General features: G+C 53.7%; 3 protein-coding genes across 3 annotated transcripts; all 3 read right to left on the minus strand.

The window, feature by feature from the left end:
- Nucleotides 1-390: 390 nt before the first annotated feature.
- Nucleotides 391-1,581, minus strand: N0V96_003498 (uncharacterized protein; the record flags this gene model as incomplete). The annotated part of the gene is made up of 1 exon (XM_053196123.1): nucleotides 391-1,581. One exon carries the CDS (start codon nucleotides 1,579-1,581, stop codon nucleotides 391-393), a length of 1,191 nt encoding a protein of 396 aa, XP_053046547.1.
- A 15,396-nt stretch (nucleotides 1,582-16,977) lies between these two features.
- N0V96_003499 (uncharacterized protein) lies at nucleotides 16,978-19,012 on the minus strand (the record flags this gene model as incomplete). The annotated part of the gene is made up of 2 exons (XM_053196122.1): nucleotides 16,978-18,553; nucleotides 18,615-19,012. The coding sequence occupies 2 exons, from the start codon at nucleotides 19,010-19,012 to the stop codon at nucleotides 16,978-16,980; spliced, it is 1,974 nt and encodes a 657-aa protein (XP_053046546.1).
- Nucleotides 19,013-20,520: 1,508 nt separating this feature from the next.
- On the minus strand, nucleotides 20,521-22,895 carry GSY1 (glycogen synthase; the record flags this gene model as incomplete). The annotated part of the gene is made up of 5 exons (XM_053196121.2): nucleotides 20,521-20,632; nucleotides 20,687-22,242; nucleotides 22,298-22,573; nucleotides 22,627-22,724; nucleotides 22,793-22,895. The coding sequence occupies 5 exons, from the start codon at nucleotides 22,893-22,895 to the stop codon at nucleotides 20,521-20,523; spliced, it is 2,145 nt and encodes a 714-aa protein (XP_053046545.1).
- Nucleotides 22,896-23,769: the final 874 nt, after the last annotated feature.

Consider the following 23,769-nt stretch of genomic DNA (forward strand, 5'->3'; position numbering starts at 1 on the left):
TGGTACATTGCCAGTGACCATACACGTTCTGTGCCATGTCTTGCGGCTTTTGCTCCCCGTCCCTCGTCCTCCACACTGTTGCTTTACACATTACTTCGACCCCATTTGTACACGCAAAGAAATTCGTTCCGTCGTTATTGAAAAAGAAGATAGCCCTACGCCGGTTGAAGAAAGGAGTGATGGCCGAGCCCAAGTCCGTAACCCGAGGGTCAATGTGAAACGCCGTGATCCAGTTCCGGTTCCCGTTCGTGCGCCGTGCATGCAAAGCAAATGGTCCCGACCCGAATGCAAAAAAAAGTGGTGCAAGCAAAGTGCCCTGCCGTTGTGTGCCGAAAGTGTCTTTTGTGTTTGGTTTTTTACTGGTTTTTTTCTTTGGTGGGTGAGCGGTGACTAGCCAATCTTGATGCTCTTCCTGCGGTTGGTGAAGCCGCTGAGGATCCGGCTCCGGGTGTTGCCCGCCGGTGAGCTAGGCGATTGTACCTGAGCGACGGGGGTAGATGGGGTCGGGGGCTGATTCTGCGCGTTCTTCTTGGCCGCACGCATGATATCGTGGTAGCTGACTGCGGACCAAGGTGCCTTTTGCTCGGGCTCCTCCCTGATGTCTGCATGAGCCGACAAGGGCAAGTGTCCCAGTGATGGCGAGGACAAGCGGTCGCGAGACGAGTTGTTGGCAGCCAGGTCTCTGAGTTGGGGACGGCTGCGCTTGCGGACAATGCTGAGGGTCCTCTTGAACAGTTGCGAGGTGGGAGTCTTGGGTCTCTCGAGCCTCTCAGGCTCCGCTTGTTGCTCCTCGGCCCGCTCATCAAATGGCTTGCTGGCGTAAGGGTCGATGCTGAGGAAGGAGGGCTTCTCCTTGGGCAACATGCTGCTGGTGATCATCATGCTGCTTGACCTGGGTGGGTGGAAGACGGGGGAGAAGGAGGCGCCGCTAGTAGAGGAGGTAGACATCCTGCGCAATGAGGGTGCTGTTGATGAGATGACCAAGCGGCTCGGGGGCCTGCTGGACTCCATAGACTCGGGCGAGGCGGATCTTCTGGTTGAGGGGAGGTCGATAATGGAGGGCTTTCCGGCGAAGACGACAGACACGACGCGGGCAGTGTCTTCTTGGCTCTTCCTACGGACGGGGGAGTCGGCGGACTCTGCGCTCTCGGACTCGTAGTCGTAGTCTGAAAACTCGTCGGCGGAGGAGGAAGCCTCTTCTTCGGAGGAGAGGTAGACTTCTTGGGGTGCTGCTTGTGTGGGTTGGTTTGTAATGATCTTGAGGGCCATGCCGTCGAGGAGTCTGGAAGCTCGCAATGAGCTCTTGGCTGGTAGTGCCGGTGCTGTTTGTGTGGGTTGGGCCTTCTTGGGGGAAGGACCCGTCATCTCTTCGTAGTAGTCGCCGTACATCTTTGCGTTCTCGTTCTCGTTCGGGGCGTCGTCGTTTTGGACGGAGGGTCGTGGTGCGTTGGGAAGCGAGTCCCTATAAGAGGTCCTTTGTGACTGCTGATCCTTCTTGTCTGTCATGGTGGAGGTAACACGGTCCTCTCGGCTGGAATGTACCGACTCCCTTACGGGCATAGTCTGGCCGGCCAGAGACATGGTTGGCGGTGACGTGAAGTTCGCGATCTCCCTCGAGGAAATCTGAGACTGGGCGGTTTCAGTCGACTCTCGAAGTGCAGAGTGCAGCTGTTCTACAGCAAATAGTGGCAGCTGACTAGCAGGTAGGTCGGTATAAGTGTCCAGGCCGGTTATTTGGGCTTGGAGTTGAGAAGATATTCAGAGTGAGGAGTAATGCAGAGTTACTCGTTTGGTGAAGCAAAAGAAAGAGCAAGAAGCACCTAGGGGTGTGAGGTGGGAGGGCAGAGGAGGATATATCTATGGCCGGGTCGGTCAGGCACACTTGGACGGGTTGGGGACGGGATAGGATATGTTCTGTTCTGTTCGGGTGGACTCACATAAAGGGACGGGGGGTACGGTACGAAGTACAAAGTATCGGGGGCTCCAAATAGGTAACCGGGGAGGGGTGTGGGATTCGACTCCGTGGATGGAGAGAGAGAGAAGTGAAGATTGAGAGAGACAGACAGACAGAGAGGAAGCACAGATGGCACTGCAAGGCGCCAGATAGACAAGAGACAGGCCGGACAGACACCAAGATGCTCCTGCACTCTGCACTTGCACCCAAGCCCATGTCCACCAAGTCCCATGTCCTGATCCTGGCCTGGCCCCCCCCCCAGTAACCCCCTAGTCCCGATCCCGGTCAGGTCCTCATCCTGAACGGGGTCCACTTGGGTACGGGGACCCAGTGCTGAGAATTTCACTTGACACAGTACAATGTACCAGGGGGCTTTTGTGGCAGCAGCGCCAGCGAGAGAAAGCGAGGCAGGGGCTGGGAGGTCAAGTCCCCGCTAGTCCCTGTCGCTCCTTCCTTTGGCTGTCCACTCTGCAAGATGAGGTACGTACCTACAGTACCTACCTTAGGTACCTTACTCTCCCAAGATCCATTAGACTCTAGAGAATCGACACCTCACAACCTCGCAACCTTAGCTAAGACACTTTCTCTTCGCAATCCACCACCCATGCCCACCTCAGTCTCTCGAGTACCATGGCATCAACCAAGGTCAGAGTGCTCAGTCACCTCGTGTGATTGTGGCTCAATCAATGGCTGTGAGTCTGTCATGTACACACAGATATCCGTACTGCTCACCCTTATTACCTAGCTCTCCGTCAATTTCTCTCTCAACCTGTCCGTGGGGTGTCCGCACCAAACCTTGCATTGCGCGTACAATCACGGCCATGCTCTCTCCCACCACACGACGATGGTGGCATGGAGGACGGAGTAACGACTAACGGGTTACGGAGGACCTCCTACGGATAGACGTCCTTCTCACCCACTCCCTTTCCACGCCCATCCGAGAAATGCTTCGTACCCCCTACACCACTACTCTTCCTCCTCCTTACGCCAAACACCACACCAGCACCAGGCACACACCCAGCACCACCACCACACTTTGCATCACAGACGCTACCCACACGGGCCACACCTGGCACATCTCCTACGCCGTGCCCCTTCATCATTGACTGCACAATCTACGGCCCCACACTCTAATTCGCCCTTCAGGTCAGGACCGCGCTGTCCAGCCTTGGCCAATTCTGGCACTCTGCTTCACAACCGCATTTTCTACTTGAAGCACTATCCCATCTCGACCACGCGCTGCTGCGAGGATTGCCTCTAAAGTGTGTCGTTTCATGTAAAAGGGTGCTACTAACGACCAGACACCATCTGCGATGCCTGAACCGCACCGCACCGCACCGCACATTACAACTCGTCCAGACGGGCGTTCGCGGCTTGCCATCACCTCTTCAGATGTCTCCATTAGGCTATCACCTCCATGAGGCATGGCGTTTTTTAGCACTCGAGTAGAAAGGCGAGCCTGCCGATGCGAGGGGTTACCGAGACTGACGAGAGACGAAACCGACCAAGCCGCCCTACCCACGGCCACGGTTATGGCCCTCACGATAGTCTCGTCGCTGTGGATTGGAGGGAGGAACGAGTGTGTGGAAACTTTGTCCAGTCTAATCGCCGGCACTTCAGCCCATGCTGTCATCTGCTCAACATCCTTCAACCAACAGGCTGATGCCGCCGCTCACTACCCATCACATCTGGTGGCCGGCATCTTACTGTGCCCTCCACAACTCTGAGAGGTACCTACTCTGCTAGACATCATGACTTGTAACAGCCGCAGCGAGACATGTTGCCTACTGCACTCTTCGTCATCCCATCATGAGCCTCGTTCGTTTTTCCCTGCTTGTCAACCTTTTCCAGCGCCAAACACTCCACACTTCTTGTCAAGCTATTGCTCTCGTAGTCGACCGGGGGGTTGGTCACACCCACGATCACAGCAGCAAACTCCACACCACCAGACGAGGCGGTGGCAGGGGTCGACTTCGCTGTCCAAAGGGACGACATCTTGGGGTTCCTCGACGGCCAAGGAAAAGCGTTCCTCAGCCCAAGGGCAACGACAAGAACGCAAGCGTCTGCGTCTACGTCCGCCTCCACCGTCTTCGTGATTGGAGGCATCTCTCCATCTTTTGGTAGACCGTAGGGGCCTCCAGATGGCTGATTGGGCCCGACGCCCCTTTGCCGTCTTAGGGTCCGCCGGCAACCGCCTTCTGTCGGACCACCAGAAACGGCCATCGGAGGCAAATGCTGCTCGTCCAGTCCCGTCTGCGTTAGGGACCCTTCTTCCCGCCCGCATGAAAACGTCCTCCTAGATTTTTTTCTCATGCGACCCGACGGATGCTCTCGCTCCCGCCGCTGGAACTGAAAGGGAGCAAGTCAATTTGATCCCGAGAAAAGGGAGAAACATTTCCAATGTTTCGGGCTCACGGCGGAACATGTCTTGGCTCCTCGCTCTCCAGCTACAGGCTGTGCAGGGCAAGGACGGGCCATGATCGATGTGCAGGCCTGGACGAGGTAGCCCCCTCCGCCCTTGGCAACCCATGATACCGCACATCTGCATGTACGCGAGTGTGCCAGAAAAAAAGAAGCATCACGAACCCGTGGTCCAAACAGCTCAAGACCCTTGCGGCCTGGCCTGCCCAGCCTCCAGGGCCATGGTCTGCGGACAGACCGAGCTTTTCTGGGGAAGAATGCCATTTACTTTAAATGAGGCCGACGACGACAACGAGATACCGTATCGGACGCAATCAAGATGCAATCTGTCTGTTAACATGAAGGGGCCAGGTGGAGGGCCGCAAGTGCGATTTCGCAATGACCCGGCCGATCTCTTCCGGGAATTGCGCGCGGAAGCCAAGATCGACCGACAGCAACAACGTTATTGTTTGTCCGGCGCGCAGGCTATCAGAAGACGCACGCTTTACCGCCTCCGCGCCATCATGTGGCCGTGGAACAATATCATGATGCTTCAATGGTGTGGAACTCTGATGGCACGCAGCATGTGTGTGCTTCGCCCTCCAAAGGTTCGCGGTAGACATTCGATACTATGGTCCGCGATCTGGACTGGTACCTGCTGCACCGTGCCGCGCGATATCGACGCAAGTGGTAGAAAAGGGAAGACTCAAGAGCAAAAAAACGGCCTGTCTCACAGGAAGCGAAGAGGCTGCCGACATCTCACTGGACAGATGCGAGGCACAGAGCGTTGCATCGTCAAAGTGACACCACGTTGGGTCGGCAGATTCCCTACGGGATGCACGAATCACATCGTGAACAACGGTTCCAGTTCTTTTCTCCGCCGTATCCCTAGGACGCCAGATGCGGAACAATTATTTTATTTTATTTTTGTAACTCTTTGCCTCACGAATCCCAGACCGACATTTTGTCTCGACTCCTCCGCCTGGCCATCGCAAGCAACTCAGTTCGCCCCAACCGTCTCCCCTTTCTCTCTCTTTCCTTGCCGCAGAGGGGAATGCCAATGATGGGATTGTCTGCGCCAGCAGGTTAAACGTGCAGTGCCATGCGAGAAATGTTTCCTCAAAAAGAGCAAGGCTCGCCCTTGCAGAAAAGAGCACGCGAGAGAAGAGATGTTTCTTCGCGCCCTGCAGCCGCCTTGCCCCGTCTGAGAAACGATCTCAAACCTGAGGCGCGCCAGTGAGTTCAAGGGCAAGGACTGACGCTATTCTTCCAAGTGTTTCGTCGCCAGCTTGCCGAATTCCAGCAACGAGGGGTTGCTTCTTGAGCTCTTTGGGCCAGTCACGGCCCTTGGAACGGGCAACCCCCTGCCGTTCGTCTGATGTGCTGCGACAGACATTGTCGAGACTGGGAGACGGTCATTCGCTCACCAGGTTGGGTCTGTGAGCTTCACGGCCTGTCACTGGACGAGAGCTGTCAGTTAAAGCTTGGGAGTGCGGCAACGCACAAACCCAAGCCATCGGGGACGAGACAAGCTTATCAGCGTTTTTTTTGCAAGGGCCCTGACCCAAACGCTCCTGACGGCTCAAGTGCTTCATTATGCCAAAGCAAAGCCCTGCAACCGCATGGCGATTCGTTTCGGGACGACTGCAAGCGCAGAGTGTCTCTGGCGACTGGCAATGCTCAACGTTTTCCGGACGACGATCGGGGTCATACTCCCGTACCCGCATCCGTGGAGATACAAGGCCGTACCGCGTCCGTCCCTGACCGGAAGCAACGCACACAGTGTACGGGGTATGGAGAGGTGTCGACAAGGTGCGACAGCAATGGTAGGGCCCAAAATCGCCATGCGCGTGATATCGCTATTCGTATGCGACGTGATACGAAGTGCAAGGCTCATCGCTGGTGCTTGGCGGGCGACGGGCCATCAACAATCAAGATTCGGAATGAGAAGAGGGTCCTCTTCTCTCTCACACAGATTTACTGCGTACGGCGCGGCGCATTTTGGCCCATTCATCGGCCCATGTGCTGTCGGCTGCCAGCCCAAGACCAGACTGACGCCGGCAGACGGTAATTTGACCAGGGCATCCTCAGTGGGGGCCTCGAAAGATGCGATGAATTCCAACACGATGGATGCATATTCGATGCCGTATCCCTTCCTTCGTCTCCGTCTCTTCATCACCTTCCTGCCTGGCTCATCAGCAACGGACCAACTCCGAGCCTGAACCTGGTGGTTTTGCGGATTGATGGGCTCGCTTGCTCAGTCCCTTGTCTATCTGTCCCTTGCTGCCGAACATTCTCTTCCTTCCATTCCTTCCAACACCCTTACCACAGAAAAAGGGTCCGCCGGGTTTTCAGACCGACTGTCTCTCGCGTACGAAATATCCACGACAATACTCCGTACCCGCAGAACAGGCTCGCCAGGTTGCATCCTCAGTCTCTCACTCCCTCACAATGAGACTAGTCGACCTCTCCCAGTTCTAGCACACCCACTAGAAGTGGCTCTGGTGGACATGTCGCGGCCGAGTTAACCACACCTTCTTGGCCTCCCATCCCCACAGTTGCATTTCCACTGGATATCACGGATCACCGCCTGGCGCCTGAACAAAGTCAACGTTTTTCAACGGGCCACTCAGCGGTCAGAATCGCGGCAGCCTCAGAATTCCAGCCACAAAACGACAGGCACGCCAACCTCTATGCGAGATGATGCTAGCCCACATACGGCAAGGTACTAACCGGTCCAACTTTCTAAAATTGTATCACGGCCCTCTTCACATTTTTTCCCCTCTTCCCTGCTGCTGCGAAGGAATGGCGAGAGAAAGATGGGGAAGATTGACCACGTCGAGAGTCAGTTACCTCCAGTCTCTGGAAAGGTCTCGAGGGACCGAACTATGGCTTCTATTGTCTAAGACACCACAGCGGCCCGTTCTTAACAAAGGCTTTCTTCTTGGTCAACTGCGCCAGCGGCGATATTTCGAAGAAGAGCGGAGCCATGGCCGTTGATTCGCGGCCGAACCACACTCATTCGTGCAGTGCTGCTACTTGCTCAAAGATCAGCGGATTGGCCTCCACCAGCCGCAGCATGCCATGCATCTCCACCATGTAGCTCTCGAGTCTCTCCTGGAGGCCGTGATTCGAAATACATGGCCATCTATGCTGTCATATGCCTTGGGTTGCATCTGCCAGCTCTGGCTCCCTCTGAAGAGCCACCGCGAAGCTCGTCCGCCGCGCCGGACTCTGTATGATCGTCGCGGGATCCGGAGAATGATACACGTCCCGCAACGCATGGCCCCTGACAGAAACAAAGATGTTCTCGGGACGCGGCAACCCCATCCCATGTTGCCGCTCTCCGTCGATAACAGATGCAGTATCATGCAATATCTTCCGACCAGCCTTACGTGGCGAGTCGTCTCGTCTCTCTTGCCGCTGACCGAGCCGTCTTGGTTATTGGACGGTAGTAAGCGAGCGCTACGGGCTTGTATCACGAATTACACATTCGTTACATGACATGCAACAGAGTTCTGTTTCAACGCGAAAGCATGCAGGACATGACTGACTGTTGATGGAGAATTAGCACGGCAAGTCTATGAGCCGTACGCCACTATTACCAGCTGCGTGGGATGGACACATGCGGGGGATATCCAGCCGCCAGACTGATTCGCGAATATCTCGGTGCGCATCTCCCGGTGGTGTGGGGCCGTGTCCGCGCCGACTCGAACAACTTGAGATGGTGGTCTCAAGTCTGCGGCTGGAAAGGCGCAGCAGAGCTGATGTTGCAGCTAACGCGCAGAGAAACAAAACAAAATCCCACTCGCGGGGGGATCGATAAGATTCCAACTTCGTCTCTTCTTTCAGATGCTGACTTTGGACGAGCCATGTGTTTCCCGGGAGGCTGACAAAGACCAAGATAGGATGTCAGCAGTCCGATGTTGAGGCTATGCACGTCTTCCTTTCTCTGATGCTTTGAGGCTTCGGGTTCGGCTGCGATCCTTGCGAGCGCCTCCTGATTATCGGTCGCTCAAGTCAACCAGGTTTTATCGGATTTTGGTGAACTTTGCAAATTATTCGGGCCATGAGAATCCGAAATTATTATCAGGTGGACGACAGATCAAATTTGTCTGCCTACGCTACGACTGGTTACCCAGTAGTGGCGCAGTCAGCCCAATTTCCTGGGCAGGATTCGGACCATGTCGTAAACTTCAGGACTGTCAACCGATCGACACCAATTTGGCATAGCGGCCAGGTCTACGCTTCCTGAGAAGATCCTGAAGCTGTCAAACGCAGCTCACAGCCATGAACTCCTGGGGTCATCCGAGTGTGCGGATGTCAATACTGGAAAGCATCGTCACACTGAGTCAGCTGCACAAGCAAGGTGTTGGTGAGCAAGTAGCCTATGGGCATGCCGAGAGGGCTCCCATCATTGAGCAATGGACAGTGTGCTTCTCGACGACAGGTAGGTCATCTGCAGCTATCTTGTGGCTTATACTGTGAGCTTATTCGGGTAGCCGATTGACGAGGTTATGGTGCTGACGCTCATGCAGTGCTGACATGCGACTGCGCAGCTTCCATTCTTCGAGGCCCTACGTGTAGCCTTGCGGCGTTTCCTGCACTGTCTGTCAAAGTATCTCATTGTTGGTCAGACGTTGCTGATATCCCATGGCACAATGCAACGCTTTGCCTCGGTGACGATCAGCCCTACCTTGCAGAAACACGGCAACATGAGGGTTTGAGTTGCCTTTAGGTGGCAGCGACGCAGCGAACAAGCTCGATTGACGCTTTACTAACCGTAGCAAGATGTAGTCTCCGTTCAAGGCATGACAATAGAAGCGTCCATAGGTCTCACACTCGGGCCAAAACCTCAGCTTTGCGAGACCCTCCGTCTCGGTCTGAAACGGATCGAAACATGTCCAACCGTAACCAATCCCACGCTGGGGGTTGCACTCGTTGCGAAGACCCGAATGACACCGGCCGTCCGCGACTCAGACATGGATCATGCACTGTTCAGCGATGGCACTATGGAAAGTTCCAAGGAAGTCTCCGTTTCGATTAGTTTGAAACGGGCCTCTATCAAATTCGATGTCGATCGGAGGCAAGCAGTAGGGGTTCTCCCCGATTGTTTCTCCGCATCACCGTCTCCGCCTCCGCATCTCCCCTTTTCCCTCCCCCGCCCGACGCAGTTGGTCCCGGCGGTGCACCGTGCCCGGCCGCCGGTGTTGCGGTCTCCACCTCACTCGGGGGAGGTGGAGGGAGGGAAAAGCCAAAAAAAAAAACGGCGACATGACATCATCCCTGCAACACCCCCACCTGCTGCATCCAACAGCCCAACCACCAACCTTTTCCGACGTCACTGGGCATCTTTTGATGGTTTGGACGTCTTCTTCAAACCTGCTCCCTCGACGGCAGCCGCAAACAAGCTTGAGCTAACGATTCAGTCAGGCTGTCTTGTAATGCAAAGACTGGGTCAATCCAAGTACCAACCGCATCCATGAATGTCATTGCACAGTTTTGTTTCTTGGATGTAATTCGCCTCAGTGAACTAATACGCGAGAGACAAGACAGAGACATTACGTTTCGACCAACCTCCCACTACGCGGCAAAGGATCCACTGCCTCCTCGCTTCCAACCCCCTCTTGCGTTCTTTTCTCTCTCACGCTTGACTACTCGCAATTCAAGATTGCTTCTGCTGCTTCGACTAGTCTCATTCGCGCTCCATAGCATCCTCCTCAAGCCTGGGGCCATAAGTATCCGTAGAACCAACCTTGTTCCCGACGCCACATGTATATGTGTGCCACAGTGTAACAGTATCACGGCATTAAAGCCGGACTGGCACTTCACAGATGGCATATGGTCGAACTTGGACGGGATGTTACTTTTGAAGTAGTGCAACTCTTTTTGTTTCCTGCTGTCGATCGACGGCAGTTGATGAACCCTGGCTATGCTCTCAGCCTGCTGCTGCTGCTGCTGCGTACTCAACTGCAGTCTACTGCGTAGTAGTTTGGCAGAAACATGTGTTTGGGTTGGGCTGCGTGGGGACACTGCACCGTGACGTCGCTTATCGCTGACTCCCCCCCTCCATTACGATTCATCATACCCTACTACCACCCTCTGTCCGACTTTACGCAGAATAGAATCACCGTGCAGTTTATGTCCATGTTATTGGAAAACCAGGGTCTGGGACCTTCTCCCAAGGCAGGACTTGCATCCATGAATCTTTGGACAAGTTGGAATTCACCTAGCCTGGTGGGGAGGGGGGGGTTTCTTTTGCGAATGAGGCTTGATAGCGTCATATAGCCTTTTTTGCCAACTCTGCATGGCGTACCATGGGTAGTGTAGACATGGTTCGTTTCGTGCCACATCTCGGTTCGGGGTTCGCGAGCCGGACGATGCAGGGTCTAGCAAGTTCGACCCTGCAATTCTTTTTTGGAGATGGAACTACTTGACCTAAAGTTGGTAGATCTGGGAGGTTTTCTACGCAGTACGTAGGCCATGTGTAGCGTTCCACGCTACGCAACCCACGCGTTCCTGGTTTTTTTGTTTGGTTTCTTTCCCCCTTCCACCTCTCCAGACCACGCAAGCCTTCTTGTATCTTGCTAGACGAAGGGGGGAGCCTGATTATCAGAGTCCCCCTGGGCAAACAATCGGTAAGCAGGCACGCCCGGTTCCGCTTGCTTGTGTTCAAGTCTCTACCCCCTTCTCCCCTCCCCCAGACCTGCAGGTAAGCCCATCATCGCGGGAAAGGGAAGCAGAGCACAGAGTAGTAAAATGTACGATGCCGCATGGGTAGGACGATGAGGTCACACAGTATCGCGCACAATCTCGGTATGTACCTGACCCTTCTTGCAAAATCCGCATTTCAGGTAGTACGTTTTGAAAGGTAGGGGGGGGGAAGGGGCTACATGGTAGTAGAATCATGGCTTTCGCGTATCGTACATCGTTGGGCTGGTGACGGAAGTATCGGGTGATGGGAAAGGGTCCCTGTCGTTGCTTTGTGTGAGTGTAGGGTAGGTAAGGTATTGCCTGGACTGGACCCTTGAGGCTCGACTTGTGCATCTCTTACACGCGGGTTCATCAGCCCAGCTTCTGGTTTGCTTCAGGGTAAGGTAGGTAGGGTAGGTAGGCACGTAAGGCCAAAGGTGAAGGTGAAGGTGAAGTTGTGTCTAGAGAAACGAGCGTCCAGCTCGGCATGGGAGGAAGGCCAGCACCAACGCGGCCCGTTCCTAGGTGTCTCATCACCACAGCGTTGGAGAAGAAAGCATAACCAAAAAAAAAAAAGAAGAAAATACGAGTTGAACGAAAGACTTCGGGGAATTAAGAGGCAGGGTTATTCTTTAAATTTCAAACGCGCTAGTGGTGAGGCGAACTTTGCCCTGCGGCTAAAAAGAACTCTTGGTGTGGTTTGTTTTATTGAGTGTACACTGCTCGGGCACGAGACTGATATATTGTACAAGTCGAGTTCTTTGTTGATCTGGGCTGGGGTTTGGTGAACGCCTTTGAGGTGTAAATCCCGAAGAGGTGGCGATGGGATGTTGGCTCGTGGTTGCTTATTCCTGGCGAGTAACTAGCTGAATACCTTTTCCGTACGGGTCATAGAAGAAGGGGGAAAGAAATATTTTGGGGTGGAAGTTCCGACCGAATATTGGGAGATACTGGCTGGCTTTGGTTATAGACGGCTGAGAACGTACGTTTGATACATTTCAACACTATAGCGAGACAAGACATTAGACGCCGGGAACATACCGCGAAGCAAGATTCATACTGGTCTCGAAATGCGATTCCCAAGCGATATGAAGGTTGTACTCTGATACTTTTAACATGGTCTTGAGGCCTTACATGGCTAAAAGGCAATAAGCCCGAAAAGGTCATTATGTACTGCTTCTTTCGGGGGATGGAGTGCAAGAGGCTTGAGATATGATTCAAATTTATGGTGCCTAAATTTGGCCAGAGTCAAATGTATATACTAGCGACGCAATCTTATGATCCCATTATACCAAAGGCACCAAGTATGGGCTTTCGTGGAGTTCTCCGAGAATCCAAGACTGGCGGATGAGTATTCCCAAGCGGGCTGTGGATTCCATCTCAGGTTTTTCCCCAGTCCCGCTCTCAACCAGATTCCCAACGCAAAAGCTGTTAGGGCACCTTAGAGTCTATTTCAGACGGACAAGTTGGGCCACATCCATTGGAGAGGCAGGTATTCATCCCGAATGTTGAAGAGAAGAAGGACTTTGTGGTCTACCACGACGGGTGGAAGACCAGGAGAGACGTGGGAGCGTGGCATCCTCGGGGGAATCCAGAGGAGTCTGCCCGGCGCTGATCTCAATGTCCTTTTGGTAGACGTTTTTTTGGGCGCTATGTTCCTCCCCCCCATCACAAGAGATCAGAAAAGCCATGCGTATACCAAAAAGGAGCGTTCTGCTGGTCAGTCTTCATAGGAGATGAGGTGTATAGATGTGTCCAGGCCTATATTACGTTGACCTGAAGACCACAAGCTTCTCATCATACGGCACCGGATTGATTCTACGAGGAAGGCAAATCTTATCCTCATCGGTGCCTGAAAATGTATAAGGAACCGGGTGTGTTAGTACGCTGACGGACCGTATACGGGAGGAGCAAGTCACTTCGTGCCGACGGTTGCCGATAGGTATAAAAAATGCAAACGAACACATGCACTGATGAGATGTACGCACGTGTGTAAGAATCTGATAATCTGATCTGCTCGCTATGATGGTCCCTCAAGTCTATACCCGAGTCTTCAAAGGAGCCGGCGTTGTCTTGGAAGCCGTCATCGGGTACGCCAGAAGTTCTCGTCTTGTCTTGGCCATCATCTGCTCTTGTAGTCTCGGCCGGCTGTTTGCTCGAGCCAGACTCTGGCAGACCTTGTTGGGGGAAGCTACTGAGGGAGTTTCGGGACTTGTAGGGTTGCCTGGGAAGTGACCTAGTTACCTGGACGATTGTTGTAATGGTCGTTCTAGGTGAGCAAACACCTTTTGGCTGCCCGTCGTTATTCTTGACGTATACCTTACCTTATATACAAGGACTCTAAACTACCGCCCAGTGTCGAGTACATGAAGGAGGTGTTTGATAACACCGGACGGTGACGATTGATGCTGCACCCACGCCTTGTACAAAGTGACTGGCTCAATGTCGTGGCATAGTGGACGCGTGGAGAAACGAGTTCTCGGTTGAAGTTGGTGAGCCTCTTCTTGAGCGTCTATCCTGAAAGCGCACAATATATACTAATATGACGCTACTAAACGGCACTACTTGTTACCCGGCGTAGAATCTCAAACCGGTCACAAGTAAACTAGAAGAGCTCCAGTTTCCTACCGACGTTCGCAACACGGTCTTGAACAAGATGGCTACAAGTCACGTTGCGTGCTGAAGGGAGCCGCTGGTCTGTGTTATCGACAGCCCAGATACGCCTAAGCCTGCCCCTTTCTTTCATCACAGACTGGTGCAAGTTCAATTTTTGAGCATGCAATTACCCCTCGTCCAGTCGAATTAGGGGAGGCTTTTCTGTATCGACCAAATGAAGCGCGAGCGGCCCTGCCCCCGACCTCCATCCACTGGCAAGAGGAAGGGACAGCACGGAGCAAGTTAGGTCGAGAAAACGATACGACGGTGCAGTTACTTCACACAATTCATGGTTCTGTATCCTCGAGAATGGCATTGGCATGTTCACGCCTTCGAGGATGGTAGACATCATCAGACTGGCGTATGTAAATTAACATTTGTAGGTTGCGAAGCCGACTTGTCCACAACCACGGCAATGCGACAGAAATATTCGCCATTAGCATGGAAGGAAACGGATTGCTCAATGGTGCTGACAGTGGCGCTTGGTTTTTTTAGACTTTAGAGGTTTTATCATGCCGTCTCAACAGAGATATACGTATGAAGTATCCCCGTCCAAAGCTGTTACCTATCTTTCCGGGCGTATACCTTATTGAATATCCCTTATCACGGAAGTATTCAAAACGGTGAGATGTCACTCAGAGACAGGGTACCTTACGGATCGTAATCAATCCTAATGCCGACCAAGAAAGAAATCTCGAGGGCGGCCTCGAAACCATTGTGCTCGACACAAAATTGGACCAAGGGCAGGGTCACCCGCTCCTCATTGCTGAGGGAATTCTTCTCTCCGATCCAGCCCTGAATCGTCTCTTTTAGATACATCCCATTGGATCATCGACAGGTCCTGTTCTCAGCACTCGCGAAGGGACCAAACTCCCCTGTCCAGAAGGAGGACGCTGTTGCGGTACGTCGAACACTGTGCCACTCATGATGGGCAGGAGGAATTGTCGACGGGAAAGACCCTTTACAGCCATGAGAGAGAGAGTTTTCGCCAGTCAAGAGTATCAAATCCTTAGAACTGGGACACATAGGGGACCCGTACTCACGCGATCGTATCACCGAACGTCTCGACTTGTGATCCGTCAGTGGTCATGGATATGTACCCTTCGACGATAGCCGAACTATCCAAGAGCCTTTTTTAGTTATAAGTCAATACATGCCTAATCTCTCATCAAATACAGAAGTCTGGCTCTTTTGGAAGGCATTGCCATGGTCCGACCCTAGAACCTATCCACCGCCGACGAAGAAGTATATGAAAAATGGCCTCGAAGGTAGTTGAAGGATCAGCAATGGCAGTCGTCGATGTGAACTTAGATAAAATACCTGTATACCGGGGATATTGCAGCTGGTAAACAGTGATCTGGAATCTTCCCACGGAGGAGATAAGCAGAACAGAACCGCCTACCTGTCTCGGCCAGCGTGGGTGATCTCCCAAAGTCTTGGCTCTGACGGGGTCTGGAAGGCCTCGTGAAACCTGCTTGAAAATGTCCGAGAGGTCAGCAGCCGTGTTTATCTATGTAACATATCCGGCTCGTAGTTTAGTTTAGATTTCAACCCTAACAAAGTCGTAAAATTGTTCTCCCCCATGAAATCTCAGATTGACTACATCCGCTGTTGAGCATGTACCTTATAGGATACTGCTCGCTCTCACGTCTTCGATAATGCCGTCGATAAAGCCAAGGCCCGATGGCACGCCATCCTTAGTTCTGTAAGTCAGTCCCTCAAAAGGAACCGTCCATTCAGCGCGCCCGTCTCCATAACGAGGCTGACTTGATGGTAAGACTCTTCTGTTTCGAGGGCATAACATCGACTGACTGCCTTACCTTACACCACCTCCATCACGGAAACCTCGGTACCTCTCTCATGTTTGATAAGAAATACGAAAAGAGTACTGCCAGGTAAGGACTAATAGTGGGAGGGGCATGGCTGAGCCTCCTTCTTTATGGAGTTCTCGGTTGCAAAAGCTGCGGATATGGCACAGACTAATTGTAGCGAACCTGCAAGGACAGGGAATGGCCGAAAGGGTACGATGGGCGATGTCACTCTCGCCTCTCACCGTCACATGTGCTCGATCGGGTCCGAAAATGATAATTTTATACCAAAGCGGTAGTCGGTCATACTGATGATTCAATCCAGTGTAAAGCAGTTACCGAAAGGACCATGATATTACTGAGTGGCTACATTGAGGTCGATAATGTGGCAGAGCGCAAGGAGAGACTTCCAAGGTTCAAGGTGACTTTCTTCGAGGGTTTCTCAATGGTCAGGCCGAAACCCTCTATCAACAAACTGAAGTGCGGTAAGAAGTCTCTCAAGATTCTCCAGCTTCACGGTAATAACAAGAACAATGTTTCAAACAGATTCTGCTAAAGCACCCGGCAACCAATCATTCAAGACGGTAAGGAGTGTCGTTAACCAAGAGTACAAGCCCACCTCCCATTCACAAGAAAAGTCCAGTCCTGCTCCAATCTTCTGACCGACCAGGCTAAATGTTCCCTCGATTCGGTCCAGAAGTAAGAGGACTTTAAAAAGCCAAGGTGCCTGTGGTATATCTATCTAGGTCAAGCGAGAGAAGTGCAGAAAAGCAAAGTTGGACCGGGTTCTTTCAACGTATCATGAGAAGCGTATGGTTTTCCTTCACCATGAAATCCCAGAGCAGCATGGGAAAACAGCTTGAATCCCCATCGATTTCCGGTTCCGTACCCGTGTACCTTCTTGAGCAGAGAAAGGTCGGAACTCAGCATCTCAATCATGGCTTCAAGAGGACAAGAGATCATCGTAGGATACTCTTCACTCCCAATGCCCCGAGTACATCACCAACAACCTCACACATCATCGACATCAGAATCACAAAGCCGTATACGATGACGGAAAATGAAGCAATATTTTGAAATCCATCCCATTCTACTCCGTAAGCAAACCATCGGGGTATTGTCTCGTCACAAACGAATTGTAACGCAAAGCATCCAAACTGTCCCGAGTTTCCATCTCGCAAAACCAGAAAACGAAGGGGGAGAAAAAAGAAAGAAGAAAAGGACAAATTCTTTTTTGGTGGAAGCCTGGGGATAACCATCTCTGTCGGCATCTCTCCCTCTCCGTGGCAATCCCATATCCCAATCCCCTGTCCAAACCTCCCATCATTAACACATCTCTCTGTACTTTGTTCATTTTGGGTTGACCCTCGAGTCCTGTCCTTTCTCGAGGGGGCATATCAGTCACTGTTATGTCGGCCACGTTCCCGCAGTCTGGTGTCCTTCAACTAACACCACCACCACCATCAATCACCGCCAGAGATCATTTGACTTCTTCTCGTTATTCGCCGTGCTGGGCCTCGGCCACAAATCCTCGTCACTTCCTCTGCTGCCACCAGTGCTTTGGCTCGGGATGGCCATAAACATACCCGCGCCGTTGCCGACCATGACACTCTTCCTCGCCGCCGCTGTGTTCCAGCCCGATCCCGCAATATCGGCGCCAAGACCGTATGAACTAATTGGCCGGTCGCCGTGAATGCTCATGCTTCCTCGATGGCGAGATCCGCCACCTAGTGCCGCCGTAGGCTGAAGCATCACTGACGACCAGTCCAGAGCATCGTCCGCCTTACAGTAGATCGTCAGAGGGTGTGAGAGTGGCCCAGTACCGGCAAAGGGATTCGTCGAGCTGAAGCGCTGCGAAGCCCGCACCTGAGAAGCTCCCGCAAAAGGTCGAGGGATCGCCATGCCGGCGCTGCTAGGTGGCGCGAGACCGCCGCGACCACCGCTGCCGGGACCCAGACCAGACATTGGCCGGTTGGCGCCGGGCGTGTGTGAGGATTTCGGACGAGCGTTGGCGCCGTAGGAGGAAAACGCCGCGGCGGGGCGGGGCAGACCCTCGAGCTCGTCTTGGAAGAACTCGTCCAGCACGTAGACTGACCGCAAGTTGGGCATGCCATTGCCTCTGAGCGATGCGGCCAAATAAGTGTAGTAACTAGCTGTGACACTTGAGTACGGACCCGCAGACTTGGAAGCGGTGATTTCGAAACGCAGCGACTCGAGAGAGACCGACGCGAGCCTACGCGTCCGGGGTCCACTCTTGAAAGCGTCGCTTACTGAGGCCTCGATGGCCAGCGTCTGCAAATTTGTGCCCGCAGACAAAATGTCGGCGAGTGTCGCCGGGTGAACGCCCGTCTTGAGGAGAGACAAGACGAGCAGGTGGTTGCGGGTATCGGCTCGGCTCAGGTAGTCCACCAAACCTTGGGCAGTAACGGCCGGGGTATTGCTGAGGACCAGCTCCTCGAGGGGCGGGAACGGAGGCAATTCTTCACTACGGGCAAAGATATCATCCGAGAAGGCTTGCGACTCCATCACCTTTAGCGCGCGGAGCTTTCGCAGGTTGGCCAGAGCATGCCGCAGCACGATGGGATCCATGTTGATCTTGATCAGCTCCAGAACCTCGAGGTTCTGCCAGATACCGCCGTGCGCTAGCTTGGACAAGCTGCTCTCAGCGCCTGCGCGGTATGTCATCTTGCGGAGGTCTCGGCATCTAGCCTCAACCTCGAGCCTCAACGTGGCGTAACCATGCTCGTCGGCGAAGAGACCCTCGGGTAGGTCGACGTAGACAATGTTGGGGAGAACGTGGATAATGCGGGCAAGGTCGGCTGTGGCGGCTTCGCGGAGCATATAGGGAACCTTGAAGTATCGAACTCTTGAGCCAAAGCGTGTAGGATCCTCGCGCAAGGTTCTGCAGAGTAGCTTCAGACGTGCGGTGGGGGTATCTTCGGGGTCGGCATTGCGCTTGAAGAAAGTCTTGCGCTTGCGCTGCTCTGACAGGTAGATCTCGCGGGGGCAATAGTGAACGGCGTCGATTCGGATGCTGTGGTACCTAGAACGGAAGATGGTCAGCGCAAGTTCGGATACAAAGGAGCGAGGAGGAAAGAATATACAGCAGGGCGTTGGCGGCTTGGTTCCATTTCCAGCAGACGCGCGCGCAGTGAGCCAGATCTCTCAGGTCGCATAGCATACATGCGTCAAAGATGGCGCTCGTCTCGCACGTCTCGTAGGTCTCATCTTGGGTGTGGGGGCACACGAATGAGAATATTCGCGGGAGGATTTCCTTTGGCAGGCTCTGGAAGAGGGCGGCGGAAGCTGGCGTGGGGATGTGAGCGCCCGGCGGGGAGGCGACGTTGCGGAAGTTCTGCTGGACTTGGGAAGAGTACTTTGACAGCTGGGAGTCTGTGAATTCGTGGGACTTTGACTGCTGGTGACCCTTCTGCTGCTTCTTTTTGTCCTTATCCCTGCGAAAGAACCCCATCTTCTGTAGAGGCCGAACGGCGAGCTTCATGCCAGAAGAACAGAGTCGGGGAGAGGGGGAGGAAGGGAAAAGGGCTTGTCCAAGGTGGTATCAGGGGAATAATATATTAAGGTCGACGGGTCCCGGCGTCGCATTGGCCGATGGGAAGCGGCGTCTGGGTGTGGGTTGGGGGCGGGAGCGTGAGGCTTCTGCAGGTCCAACGCTACGGCGAACCAAAGTTTGAACGGTGCGAGTGGAGGATTGATTTAGTTGGGATGGCCCACGATGGGCGTGAGGTAGCTCGCAGGTGTTTGTCTGTTGGAGGTGACCGGCCGCCCTTTGTCAAGGCCGCGCTGTCTTGTTCGCTCTCTCGCGCCCAACGACTTATCCGCAAGGTACGAGGGGTCCGGCTTGATTTTCTTAATAGAGTGAGTACCTTACGCAGTAGGCAGGAGCACTCGGCAAGGTGGGAGAAGGGCAGCCCTTTCTGCTTTCGGAGAAGTTGCCAACGGTTATGTCTAGGATGGCCTGCCGAGTCGAATCCTCCCAAAGGTCATCCAATGCATTGCGTCCCTTCTCTCGTTAAACTTCAGATGAAATTTCCGCAAACGTGACAGGTTGACAACGGCTGAACTTTTCTTTATTTTTATCCTTCGGCCCCCCCCACTGAACACCCAGTATATGATAAGTGAGAGAGAAAGACACCTCAGCGAGAAACACACCCAACGACCGTCCAACAAAGACGCAAGCTCGCTGCGCAACAAAGAGATGCGCCCGCGGGAAGCGGCGGCCAGGGGATGTCTTTAGTGACTCCTTGATGCGTGCTAACGACTAAAAGTGCCCTCCTCGTGCCTTCAGCGTCTTTTCTCCCCACCCACAGGCGCCCTACATGCGCTAGGGACCCCTGAGTCGACAAACCGCGGGTGTGGGGGAGGAGGACCACGCCGCTTCTGATTGGCTACTGCTGCCGTCAGCTCAAGGGGTCCGCAATCCCCCCTGATCTCTCGAGCAAACACCGAGCACGCATCGATTCACTGATCATCATCGCAACCCTTGGTGCCCAGCCGATCCTCACGTCTCGAAACGAAACAATTTGGCACCACCGACACCTATGAAATATCGTACGGATCATACTCGATGCATTGCGCCTCCCGCCAACCGCGGCTGCCACCCAGTTTTCGTCTTTTCATGTCCAATCGATCCTGATGCACCAAACCAAGAAAATGCCTGATAGACAACACATAATGTCCGAGAACCAATCTAATGCTCAAAATATGCTACTCTGCTCGTACATATCCATACTCGACCCCAATGCCAGCCCGTCGTCCTCTCAGTCTTGTTGCCTTGCTCCTACCCTTTCCTCCTCATTTCCATTACATCCGTCCATATCCCTATATAAAATCGTGAATCGCGACTCGTTCGTCCACCAAACACACACACTGCTAGTCCGTGCAGGAACAACCAGTAGGCATTCGACAGCATTTTGTACATATCCCATCCACTTTCGTTGCTCGTCCGTCAGGCGTGCTTCGTGACTTCTTGGCAATGTGTTTCATGCTCTAGTTGCCATTGCCGTTGAGCTGAACTCCATCGAGAGGGCTAGCCGGTCCCGACGGGCGCTTGGCGCGCAGAGTAAGCGGGAATGGGTATTCATCGGGGTCTTCCTCCTCACTGCGAATACGGGTTAGCCATGTCGAGTCACATCATCAGCAATCGTCAACTTACGGCAACTTCCAGGCGACATAGTCCTCCGTGTTCAAACCCTCCCGGCCTTCTTGCAGACTGGCGAAATCGCCAGGCGTCATCATGCCAGTGCGGTCGCGAGGAGATCCAGGAACCGAGAAGGGTCGCGAAATCTTCTGCTCGACGCCGGGGATGAAGTCTTCCTCCTCCTCTCCGTTGAAAGAGCCTGGGTAAGCCCGTCTCAGGGCCAACTGGCGAGCCTTGACGTACTCCATGCCCATTCTCTTCCAGTCCAGCAGATCGCTCAGGCGCTCCGTGCGGTTACGCTGGTTGATGCGTTGACGACGGCTCTTCTGGCAAAAGTCAAACATGTGGTTGGTGAGCTGGTTGACCGAGTCATCAACACCCTTGGTTCTGCGGTCCACAATGTAGATACCGTAGTCGCTCGAGTTCTCAATCAACTCCTCCATGTAACACCCAAAGCCGGACAGGTTGGTCGTGATGCTAGGAACACCCATGACTGTGCATTCGGCCGGGGTGTATCCCCAAGGCTCGTAGTACGAAGCAAAGATACCCATATGCGTACCGCGTACGAACTCGTCGTAGTCCAGAGGCAGGACAGGGTTGGCCGAGTTCAAGAATTCGGGGTGGAAGACAATCTTGACACGGTCTGTGGGGTGGTTGAAGAGCTGGACACGTCTGATCTGGTTCAGTACGGGGTCCTCGCTGTCGTTGAGCATGTTGTGTGTAACGATGGGGGGGAGGCCGTGGCGCTTCATCGCGAACAACCGCCTGCGGATGAGTACACGATCTTGCGCGCTGATGAGCTCCTTATCATCAGGCATCGGGTCACCGTCGTGCCACTTGAGCGAGCGCTCAAAGATGCGACGACCGATACCCTTTTCGATAACATCCACAGTGTCGCGCAGCGACTTGATGACGGCCTGGCCCTTGAGTGCCTCGACGGTGAGCGAAGTGGTCTGAGCTGGCATGATCACAAAGGCAACGACAGTAATCTTGCTGCCGGCGCTCTTGAGGCGGTGGTTCAGGCGGGCGAGGGATTCGATGAACATATCGACACCTTTGTTCCTGAATTCGTAACGGCCGGCGGTGAAGAAGTACAACGTGTTCTCGGGGTCGAAGTCGTAGTGGCCGTAGAAGTGGCCGCGGACAAAGTCGTGAATCTTTTCCTTGGCTTGTTGATGCAGGTTTTGGAACTCGTGCATGGCGGAGAACTTGGTCACGTTGAGACCGTTGGGCAGCACGCCGTCGGGTTTCCTCTTGAGCAAGTGCTCGCTCTCGTAGGCGGTGATGTGTGAGACAGTGGTGAAGACATCGCAAGAGTGGGCGGCGGCGCGCTCGATGCAGTATCTGTGGTAGATTCCACGCTTTCCGGCCTCGGCATCAACATCAAACCATTGGAGGTTGTTGTAAAAGTCAACGGATCCAGCACAGAGGTATCTTCCCAAGAGGGTTGCGTGGGTAGTGAAGATTGTCGTCACGTCGATGCGGCGTCTCTTGGTGAGCGGCAGAGCGACACCGGCAAGCCACTCGTGGAAATGCGCAATGACGGCTCTCTTCTTCTCGTGGCACACAAACTGCAGAAAGCATGATGGTCAGCTTCGTCCCTGGGGAAAAGTGCGTTCTCCTTACCTCTCCCAAGAACCAGGCGACGACGTATCCAAAGATAACAGCTTCGTTTGTCTCGTCATCGTTGGGCGGCGAAGGAATGCTGGCGACGTTCCACAGGTCGGCCTTCCACTCATCCATGAAATGGTAAGCTGTCTTTGTGTCGAAGAGCAGGACTCGAGGAGCGCCATCGATGAGCCAACGTCCGTAGAGGATGCCAATTCCACGGTCTCTCATGGACTGGATCGTAGCAGCAAGCTCGGGGTTCGTGGGCTCCAACTCTTCCACCTCAACTGCGGCCTGTTTTTTGGTAAGCAGACTGTAGATGGTGCAGCTCGCAGTCTCAAACTTACCGAGTTGTGGTTCAAGGGTCCGATGAGGGTATAGCGATCGCCATACTCGGCCGTGGTCACGGGAGCTTTGGACTTGAGAACTGAGTAGATACCACCAACTGCATAGGATGGGTCAGCCCACTGCGGAGACTACGGTCCAGGGGGGTTTGAATCGTGGGGACTGTACCTCGATGGGCAACCTCAGTTGCGATTTCGAATAGCAGGTGGTTCTTTACATCGCGAGCCGGGCGGTCATTGTTGTCCCGCTGACCTTGGGGGAAGTCGGACATGGTGACTGAAGGGCGATCTGGAAGTGCTGAGCCGGGGGAAAAGTCAGTTAGTGGGAGAGACGGACAGCTTCAAAATGAAGGTTGAGTGCGGGAACGAAGGTAGAAAAGGAGACCAGGAAGATTGCATCGTGGCCCCAGAATCAATGGGAGCTTGGATGACGCAAATATGTAGGAAACACTCACCCGTAACCAAGGCGACGCGGTGGAAATGTGAAGACGTCGGAGCTTGGAGAAGCTCCCGAGATGGCTTGGGTCGGAAGACAAGGCTTTGATTTCAAGACAATGGGAGGTGTGGAAGGTCTTGGGAAAGATGGACAGGAACGGCGACGGCAGATAAAGAAAAGTTCAAGAGCTCTTTGGCGAGGAGAAGGAGAGAAGTTGTCTGCGGGGAAGAAAGGTTTTAGCTACGAAGGTCCTTGGGCCTTGGGAAAAGAAGCGAGCGAGAGCGCGCGGGCAAGGCCTGGTCTGATGTGTGGTGGTGTGGTTGCGTGGTTGGACAATGCAGCAGCAGGTTCCCCCCATCCAGTGGCCAGCCCAGCTTTTTTCTGTTCGCGCTAACGACAGCTGAGGCGATACCTTGATAATGTGTTGACAGCCCGCCAACCCCAATGTATCAATCTTTTTTTTTGGGGGGCGGAAGCTACCTTAAGGTACCTTAACTGATTTTGACTATGCCCAATGGAAACGAACTGGCGTCGACATGTAGAGACTTTTCTGGCCAGAAGCAAGACAGTAGCAGAAGTGGAAAAGCCAAAGGACGGAGGGCAGCATGGCAAGGTACTTCCCTCCATGCCTCCCTCTTGGGCTTCCACCATGGGGATGGGACTGGTTTGTCAACTGAAAACTGGAGAGTGCGGGTGAGGAGAGGTGCGAT

The sequence above is a fragment of the Colletotrichum fioriniae genome, assembly GCF_027942845.1.
Source record: "Colletotrichum fioriniae strain IMI 355084 chromosome Unknown scaffold_3, whole genome shotgun sequence".
In the NCBI taxonomy this organism is placed as follows: Eukaryota; Fungi; Ascomycota; class Sordariomycetes; order Glomerellales; family Glomerellaceae; genus Colletotrichum; species Colletotrichum fioriniae.